The sequence below is a fragment of the Trichechus manatus genome, unplaced genomic scaffold (assembly GCF_000243295.1).
Source record: "Trichechus manatus latirostris isolate Lorelei unplaced genomic scaffold, TriManLat1.0 scaffold00058, whole genome shotgun sequence".
NCBI lineage: Eukaryota > Metazoa > Chordata > Mammalia > Sirenia > Trichechidae > Trichechus > Trichechus manatus.
The window spans coordinates 7,039,121-7,049,485 of record NW_004443994.1 but is presented as its reverse complement, the minus strand read 5'-3'; the positions used below and the strand labels follow the sequence as shown (position 1 = coordinate 7,049,485).

The following is a 10,365-nucleotide window of genomic DNA, read 5'->3' as shown; positions in this document are numbered from 1 at the left end:
TTCATCTTAAGTGAGAATAACAGCATAATTGGAAGAGCGTAGTCAATGTCACTGAACTGTGTATGTAGAAATTTTTGAAACGGTGTATCTTTGGCTATGTGTATTTTCACCAAAAAAAAGGTTGAGAATTTAGAGGGTTAATATGTTGTGGGGTTGTTAACCAATGTCATAAAAAAACATGTGTACTACTGTTTCATGAGAAACTATTTGTTCTATAAGCCTTCACCTGAAGTACAATAAAAAAAAAAAAATTCGCCATTAGGATTGGGAAGTAACATATAAGGCATATATACATGAAAGGAAAGAAGAGAGGGAGTAAGAGGGGAAGGAAGGAAGGAAATTACTACATTGTGTAAGACAGCTTTGCAGGTTCAGAAACTCTCTAGTCAGGACACCTCATGAGGATCAGTCACTGGGTAGATTCCCCCTAATCAAATTTCAATGCTTAGAGAATAAACCAGAATGCCATTGTTGGCTGTACCTTCACAAAAGATCCAGAATCCAACCACTTTTCATCATCTCCACTGCTACCACCCTGGTCCAAGCCACCATCATCACCTGGACTTCCGCAATGACCTCCTAAATGGTCTCCCACCCTCAACCCTCACAGTCTATTTTGAACAAAGCATCCAGAGGCATCTTTTTAAAGTGTAATTCAGATCATGACCCTTCTAAGTTCAAAGCCCTCCTATGGCTCTCCACCATCCAACTACCACCGTCGAGTCAATTCCGACACATAGCGACCTCATAGGGTATCCAAGGCTATAAATCTCTATGGAAGCCAACTGCCACATCTTTCTCCCGTGGAGCCGCTGGTGGTTTTGAACTGCCAACCTTTAGGTTAGCAGTCAATCACTTTAAGTACTGTGCCACCAGGGCTCCTTAGGGCTTTCTTTTTTTTTTTTTAAAGAGTAAAAGCCAAAGTCTTTAATAATGGCTTACCAGGCCCCCACAACATCTGGCTCCCCACTATCTCTTTAACCTCACTGCCTACTTTTTGCTCACTTCCACACTGAACTTCTTCCCATTCCTCCAATGTGGCAAGTATGTACCCATCTTAGGATCTTTGCACTGCCATTTCTTTTGCCTTGAACACTCTTCTTCCAGAGATCCACATAGCTAACTCCCTCAGCTCTTTCAAATCTTTGCTTAAATGTCACCCTTTCAATGAGGCCAACCCTGACCACTCTATCTAAAATTACAACTTCCATCATCAGCACTCCCAATTCCCCTTTCTATTGTTTTTTCTATTGCACATCACCTTCTAACTTTTTTACTATGCTGATTGTTCACTGTTTATCTCCACCCACCCACTGCCCCTAACTAGAATTAAAGTTCCAAAAGGGCTGGAAGTCTGTTTTAGTCACTGAGGTACCCTTCAGATCTAGAACAATGCCTGGCACATAGCAGATCCTCAATAAGTATTTGTTGAATAAATCAATGTATCAAATATTACATAATAAAAACATTTGAAGGAAAAACATAAAACTCTAACCAGAAGTCCTGAAATAAAGAAATGGCTGGAGGATAAAGAGAAGTATTTAAGAATATTTAGCAGATAAATCAACAGACATGGTCATCAAAATGGAATGAAGGATAAGAGAGTATGAGTAGAAAGATGGTGATATAATTCACGTGGATACAGTGTTTAAGAAAAAAAAAGGTTGGGAGAGGTGGGTGATTAGGCCAGTTTAAGACAGGTTAAATTTGAGATATTTAATGTATATTTAACTGGATATGTCTAGTCAGTAGTTGGCTGTAGAGAGCAAAAAAAAAAAAAAAAAAAAAAAAGAAGACGAAGAATAGTAGTTACTTATGGAGCAGAAAGATGAATGAGTCAGTGAAAAAGACTAAAAAGTAGTCAAGAAGAAAAGTCACAAGAAGCCAGGGGAAGTTTCATGGAAGGCAGCATTGACAATATGAAAAACTAGTTAATAAGATGTGGACAAAAAGTATCTGTTAAACTGGCAACTGGAAGATTACTGGTGAACATGAGGGCTCTCCATGGAATGACAGAGAAACTAGTTTAATGGGCAGGGGGCTGAGGGATAAATGAGCTCTTTTCACTTACACTCACAACAGTTTGGCCACTTTAAAGGGTTGCTGTGGTTAAGTGCCACAGCTGCTAACCAAAAGGTCAGCAGTTTGAATCCACCAGGTGCTCACTGGAAACTCTATGAGGCAATTCTACTCTGTCCTATAGGGTCACTATGAGTCGGAATCGACTTAACAGCAACAGGTTTGGTTTTTTTGGTTTTTGTGGGGCCATAGGAGAGTTCTAACTAGAGGCAGGAAAAATGGTATCAAATACTAGCTTTGCCAACTGCTCAATCTGTGTGGCATTGGGGAAGTCTCTTATGCTCTGAGTCTCAGAGTCCTCATCTACAAAATCAGTCTGTAACAACTTACCTCTGAGGATTATTTGAGACTAAATGAGATAAAATATATAACTAGATCTACCTCAAAACCTAGGATGCCTATTCATTCATTCATTCACCATAATTAGACACTATGAATGTAATATAAAAGGAATCAAACTAATCTTAAATTAGTTTAATTATTATTGTTATTGCACTAAACAACAACAGATTTGTTAGCAGGCCACAATGTCAATCCATCTAAGTTAGCAGGCCACAATGTCAATTCATCTCATAGAGGGTCTTCCTCTTTTTCATTGATCCTCTACTTTACCAAGCATGATGTCCTTCTCCAGGGACTGGTCCCTCCTGATAACATGTCCAAAGTACTTGAGACGAAGTCTCACCATCCTCCCTTCTAAGGAGCATTCTGGCTGTACTTCTTCCAAGGCAGATTTGTTTGTTTTTCTGGCAGTCCATGATATATTCAATATTCTTCACCAACACCATGATTCAAATGCATCAATTCTTCTTCAGTCTTCCTTATTCACTGTCCAGCTTTCACATGCACAGGAGGAGACTGAAAATACCATGGCTTGGGTCAGGTGTACCTTAGTCCTCAAAGTGTCATCTTTGCTTTTTAATATGTTAAAGAGTTCTTCTGCGGCAGATTTGCCCAATGCAATGAGTCTTCTGATTTCTTGACTGCTGACTGTGGTTCCAAGTAAAATGAAATCCTTGACAACTTCAATCTTTTCTCCATTCATCATGAATTGCTTATTGGTCTAGTTGTGGGGATTTTTTGTTTTCTTTATGTTGAGGTGTAATCTATACTGAAGACTGTGACCTTTGATCTTCATCAGTAAATGCTTCAAGTCCTCGTCACTTTCAGCAAGCAAGGTTGTGTCCTCTGCATAATGCAGGTTGTTAATGAGTCTTTCTACAATCCTGATGCCATGTTCTTCTCTGTATAGTCCAGCTTCTCAGATTATTTGCTCAGCATACAGATTGAATAAGTACGGAGAAAGGATACAACGCTGACGCACCTTTCCTGACTTTAAAAAACACAGTATCCCCTTGTTCTGTTTGAACGACTGCCTCTTGGTCTATGTACAGGTTCTACATGAGCACAATTAAGTGTTCAGGAATTCCCTTTCTTCACAAATGTTATCCATAATTTGTTATGATCCACACATTCAAATGCCTTTGCATAGTCAATAAAACACGGGTAAATATCTTTCTGGTATTCTCTGCTTTCAGCCAGGATCCACCTGACATCAGCAATGATATCCCTTGTTCCACATCCTCTTCTGAATCTGGCTTGAATTTCTGGCAGTTCCCTGTCAATGTACTACTACAATCGTTTTTGAGAAGAGCTTCCAACTGGTTCATTCATGGCCAATGAAGCGAAACCAGAACAGACCTGAATTTTTACAATTTGCGTGATCTGGAACAGGAAAAATTATGGCTCAAAGGTCTGGAATGAGAGACACAGAAGAGGCATAGTGAACCCTTTCAGAAACCTGATGCTTGGGACTAGATTATTGCCAGGACTGTGGAGAGCAATGCACATGCTTCCAGCATGGTTGGCTTCCATCTTTGAGCAAGGCCCCACTATTTCCCAGTCTGCGCAAAATCTGAAGGGTAAGAGATTTGCTTGCTATGCAACGTGTACTCTGCCCTTGTTTTCTAAGAAGGAGATTAAGTTGCTAGCAGGGCTTCAACCCATAATATGTCCCATTCCAGTTACTGTACTGTCTCATTATTCTAAAAACTCAGGTCTGTTCCAGTGTCATTTCCTTGGCCATGACTGGACTGGGAAGAACAGGTTTGAACCCCTGTTTTTGAATTATCTTCAGTATAATTTTATTTGCATGTGGTATTAATGATATTGTTCGATAATTTCCGCACTCTGTTGGATCATCTTCCTTTGGAATGGATCTCTTCTAGTCAGCTGTCTTCCAAATTTCTTGGCATTGATAAGTGAGTGCTTCCAGTGTTGCATCTGTCTGTTGAAACACTGACATAGTGGCTGCAATAATGGGCTGAAACATGGCAACAATTGTGACGTTGGCGCAGGACCGGGCAGTGCTTCGTTATGTCGTACATAGGGTTGCTATGAGTCAGAATCGACTCAACAGCACCTAACAACAACAACAAATTAACAACACACTTTTATATGTAGTCAATTTTGCTATAATACTTGTGATGAAAACATGAATTTGATCCAGTACAATCGATATAGTAGGGAACAATTTGAGCATAACACGAATTTTCCATTTGGTTATGTGAAATTTCATTTGTGAGAAACATTAAGTCAATGCAGGAAGCTGCACCCAGGTGAACCAAGCCATATAAGAATATACAAACACACACACACACACAAACACACAAACACACACACACACACACACACACACACACACACACACCCCTCTCTCAAATATGTCTCAGATACCTAAGTTCACTGTATGTGTTATGAGCTATACCCATTCACCCATTCACATCTGGTGTTACAAATGTCCATCTGATTTCAGATAACCAACTGTTGGAAGACCATTTTCTGTGAATATTTTTGTATTTCTAAATGGTATGGGATTTCTGAGCAGAGCACGGACAAACTTGGTTAAAGGATGATTGGACAGCAAGCATGCCTTGGGAAGTAGGGGTAATATACTGCTCTGGAAAGATTCAGACACCTCCCTCCTGGAGCCATTTCCTTCGATTACAAGGTGGGGAATCTAGAGACTTTCCCCTCCTCTCCCAGAGAAGGTTTTTTTTACTTTCCAAAGTAAAGATCTCTCTCTTGAAGGGATGATGGGGGCAGATATGTTAGCATCCTATAAAACCTTAAGAGTTTCCTAATTTGGGGGTTCCTTTCCTACAGTGCAAACCCACTGCATGTGCAGGGTAACATCAGGCCCTTACTGCATCACATCATGGAGAGGAGGGCTTAGAAACCAGTGTTAATATGCTCTGTAATAAATGGCCTGTTCTCTGATCCAGACACCTCGTGTTTCTTGTCAGAATATCTATAGCTCTCTAGGACCATAATCTCATTGGTCAACTCAGTCAATTGGCATAACATAGTTCACAAAAGTCATGATCTGCATCCTAGTGAAGTGAATATCATCTGGGGTCTTAAAAGCTTGCGATCGGCCATCTAAGACACAACTGCGGGTCTCTACCTGCCAAGAGCAAAACCGTAAGAAGGTAATCAAAAGCGCAGAAAAGAAACAAGTCTACATGCGTCAAAACCTCATCTACCCCGAGACCAGAAGAACTAGATGGTGCCCAGCCATCACCACTGACCGTTCTCACTAGGGTCCCAGATAGAATGGGGGAAAAAAGTGAAGTAGAACTCAAATTTTTATTTAAAAAAAAAAAAAAAAGCCAGATAAACTGGAACAGTAGAGAACAGAGGACTCCCTGAGACTATCAGCCTGAGACACTCTTTAAACCTAGAACTAAGCCTATCCCCTGAGATCACCTTTTAGGGAAACAGCACAGTGGCACACAAAATAAAGGATATTACCTGTAACATCAGTGCCCTACTTAAAAACCACGTGTATGAGACCAAAAGGTCAACAATTACTCAAAAGCAAAGATGAATAGATAAGATGGCAGGGAAACTAGAGTACTGGAAAGTGAATAAACTGAACACAATTAAAGAAAGACAGTGTTGACATACTGTGATAAATGTAACTAATGTCACTGATCACTTTGTGTGGAAATTGTCAAATGGGAACCTAACTTGCTGTGTAAACTTTCACCAAAAACTCAATAAAATATTATAAAAATAACAATAATAAATTAAATTAAATTTAAAAAGACTATATATAGCTCTCCATTATTTGTATCTCTACATCTATATACTTAAAACCTTCCTTCTACCAATTCAAAAACTACAGTTCTTCCAATGTCCACTTCCACAAGCAAACTTCAAGTTTTTTTCAAGGCCAAGTGCCATATTTATTGTAGTATTTATGTATTTAACCATTTAACATATATAAAACCATGCTACCATTGTTATTGTTTTTTTAATATGTCAGCAACAAAGTTTTCACATATTGGTGATTTTGTGCTGCATGGTGTTTTTTTTTTAGAAATGTATATATTGTGTTATAACAGAACTAATGCTATAGACGTGCTAAAGCTTCTTTACTGGTGTAGATCAGAATAAGAATGATAACATGTGGAGGCTTGAATGGTTAAAAGAAGTGTGAATCCTGAGTGGATTTATCTCCAATTACTTGGGAAAACTAGGAATTGATCATACTAGCATTTTCATTTCCCCATGCTTATACAAATAATCAGTAGAGCAGATTTATGAAGTTCATTTTCTTTAATAGCATCAGTACATAATTATGTCTATAAAATTTTGTAAAACTCCACAAAAAATACCTCACCAGTAGAAATTAAACTGTCGTTTCTATTGCTGATATCCTCTAAAATGTCATTCTTTAGAAAGGAATAATCATACAATTTTTTACCTAAGAATTCTACAGATGATCTTCCATCATTGTCAATACACTTTCCAAGATTTAAGTCAGGTATCTTTGGTGGTAACCCACTCTTCAGTATCTTTTTCATAAGAATTTCCTCTTCATAGTTTTTTATGTTTCTGTTTGATGAATATACAACCCTAAAAGACAAAATGTAATATACTTAATTAAAATAGTGTTGATGATTTTAAAAGCTAGTTTCCCAACATACTGCTTTCATGTATTACAATTATATAACATTAAAAACCTTTTAAATCAGGAGTAAGTGGAGAAGCATCAATCTAAAACAGTAGAAAGTTGAAAGGTAGTGGAAACATTTTTTAAATGTTAAAACATAATAAATTACATGTCACAATGTAACAACTAATTAGATAACCTATATGAAATAAACAAATTCCTGGAAACACACAAATTACAAAAAATGACTCAAAAAGAAACAGAATATCTCATCAGACCTATAACAAGTGAAGAGATTGAATCAGTAATCAAAAACCTCCAAAAAAATCAAAAGTCCATGACCAGATGGCTTCCCTGGTAAATTCTACCAAACATTTAAAGAAGAATTAACACCAAGCCTTCTCAAACTCTTCCAAAAAAAACTGAAGATGAATGAGCACTTCCTAACTCATTCTGAGGCCAGCATTATCATGATACCAAAGCCAGATAAAGACAACACAAGAAAAGAAAACTACAGATCAATATCTCTTATGAATATAGGTGCAAGAATCCTCAACAAAATACTACCAATCCAATTCCAATATATTAAAAGGATTATACACCATGACCAAGTGGGATTTAACCCAGAAATGTGAGGGTGATTCCACATAAGAAAATCAACCAATATAATATACCACATTAACAGAATGAAGGAAAAGAACCACATGATCATCTTGATGCACAAAAGGCATGACAAATCTAACACCCTTTCATGATTAAAAAAACAAAACAAAAAACTCAGCAAAGTAAGAATAGAAGGGAAATTCCCCAACATGACAAAGGGCATTTATGAAAAACACATAGCTAACATCATACTCAATGGTGAAAGACCAAAAGCTTTCCCCCTAAGATCAGGAACACGATAAGGATGCCCACTTTCATCACTGTTATTCAATATTGTATGGAAGTTCTAGCCAGAGCAATTAGACAAGAAAAAGAAGTAAAAGGCATCCAAATCAATAAGGAGAAAGTAAAACCAATATAGAGAATCCCCAAGAATCCACAAGAAAGCTACTAGAGCTCATAAACGAATTCAGCAAAGTGGCAGGGTACAAGATCAACACACAAAAATAAAGTCAGGTTTCTATACACCAGCAATGAGTAATCTGAAAAAGAAATCAAGAAAATAATCTCACTTACATTAGCATCTAAAACAATAAAATACCTAGGAATAAATTTAACCAGGGAGGTGAAAGACTCGTACACTGAAAACTCTAAAACGTTGCTGAAAGAAATTAAAGAAAACCTGAATAAATGGAAAGACATCCTGTGTTCATGGATTGGGAGACTTAACATTGTTAAGATGTCAATACTGGTGGGGCCAAGACGGCGGAGCAGTCAGACGGCTTCCTATATCCCTCTTACAACAAGGACCTGGAAAAACAAGTGATTTGATTGTATATGAATATCCAGGAGCCCTGAACAAGGCATAGTTGAGGAATCGGACTGAGTGGCAGAAGGAGAGGGAGACGGTTCGGAAGAAGCGAGGAGGCAAAGACCGACGGCAGGAGCCACAGCTCTTCAGCCCCGACTGGCTCAGGGTGCACAGTGAAGCAAGCATACAGCTCCGCATGTGCGTTCGGGAGGCAGTTTCCACATCGAGAGAGATCCGGCAGCAGAGATTCTGCTTGGACACTCTGAACCAGTGAAAAGCAGCAGCTCCCAAGCGACTAAAGTACATGCGTGTATCCTTTCGCAGGGATTAAAAAAAAAAAAAGCCCATTTGGGAAAAACCTCTCTCCTTTTTACCTCCCTCCTGGCTCTGCACCGCTCTACTGGCTTCCAAAGTCTCTGAATACCCTGGGCTGGAAGTAGATCCCATAAGAGGCCCTGACCCATTCTCCTGGCCTTGGAGATGGAACAAATTAACAAACGGAGAAAAAATAAGCTACTGGCTCCCCTAACCCAGGAACTCAGGGTTAGCACAGCTCTTTGCTAGGCACAGGCATAAGGGGTCCGCAGACTTTGAGTGTCTTTCACCCCTGTATAGACTTGTGTGGACCTGTATCAACAGTGTAAGCCCTCACTACCACAGTACAACAGGGTAAACACCTGAAGTCTAACTTCAACTGTTTCAGCTGTGAAGTGGCAGATTTGTGACGACCGACACAGCCCTGCACTTTAAGCAGGCACCTTTACTGGTCTGCATCAGGGGTTTGAGGACTGATGGCTCCACCTACGCCACTGAGTCACCTGTTACAGGGGTACAAGAATAAGTGGTGCCCCTGAGTCTTTACAGCCAACAGAGTATGGTGCTCACAGTCCGGCTGCAAAACTCACCTACCTACTCACTCTAGGGAACAGGGACATGCTTTCCCTTCAGACACTCAGGGGCAGCACGTGACCCCATTCTGCAGCCAGATACCTGTGCCTACACCAATCACCCATGCCTCTCTAAGACTGCAGGTGAGAGCCTGCACCACACACTTGGTGACCGACTGCATGGACACCTGAGCTGAATCCATACAGGAAAATTTAACAAACTCCTGTGTGCACATACTTAGTTACAGAACTAACTACCTGGTGACAGGATGTTAGAGCTGCAAAGGTGCCGAGAATCAAATTAGCGCACACGAGCAGCCTACTTGGGCATATCAAAACAAAACAAGCAAGAAGCCAGGACACACTAAACAAATATAAAATAAAATTATGATCACTTATTGACAACAGTCAATATCAAATCACATAAAAAGGCAGTCCATGATGGCTTCAGCAAGCTCCCAAAATAAAGAATCAATAAATTCTCTGGAGGAAGGGAATTTCTTGGAATTACCAGAGGCAGAATACAAAAGATTAATATACAGAACTCTTCTAGAAATTAGAAAGGAAGTTCGTCAAAACGTAGAGACAGCCAAAGAACATACAGACAAAGCAGTAGCGGAACTTTAAAAAGTTATTCAAGAACATAATGACAAATTTAATAGGCTGCAAGAATCCATAGAGAGACAGCAACCAGAAATCCAGAAGATTGACAATAAAATTTTAGAATTAGACAACTCGATAAAGTCACAGAGCAGAACTGAGGCAATGGAAGTCAGAAGTAGTGACACTGAAGATAAAGCACTTGACATTAGCTTATTTGAGGAAAAATCAAATAAAGAAAACAAAAAGAATGAAGAAACTCTAAGAGTTTTGTGGGACTCTATCAAGAGAAAAACCTACGAGTGATTGGAGAACCAGAATGGGGGAGATAACAGAAAATACAGAGAAAACCGTTGAAGATTTGTTGACAGAAAACTTCCCTGATATCATGAAAGATGAGAAGATATCTATCCAAGATGCTCATC

General features: G+C 39.1%; 1 protein-coding gene across 3 annotated transcripts in view; it reads right to left on the bottom strand.

The window, feature by feature from the left end:
- Window positions 1-10,365, bottom strand: part of BTBD8 (BTB domain containing 8) — a 109,052-nt gene that overhangs the window by 74,680 nt on the left and 24,007 nt on the right. For all 3 annotated transcript variants that reach the window (XM_023733422.1, XM_023733423.1, XM_023733425.1), the window contains one exon: window positions 6,851-7,002. In XM_023733422.1, the coding sequence (XP_023589190.1) occupies window positions 6,851-7,002 (152 nt within the window). The remainder of the gene's footprint in view (window positions 1-6,850; window positions 7,003-10,365) is intronic.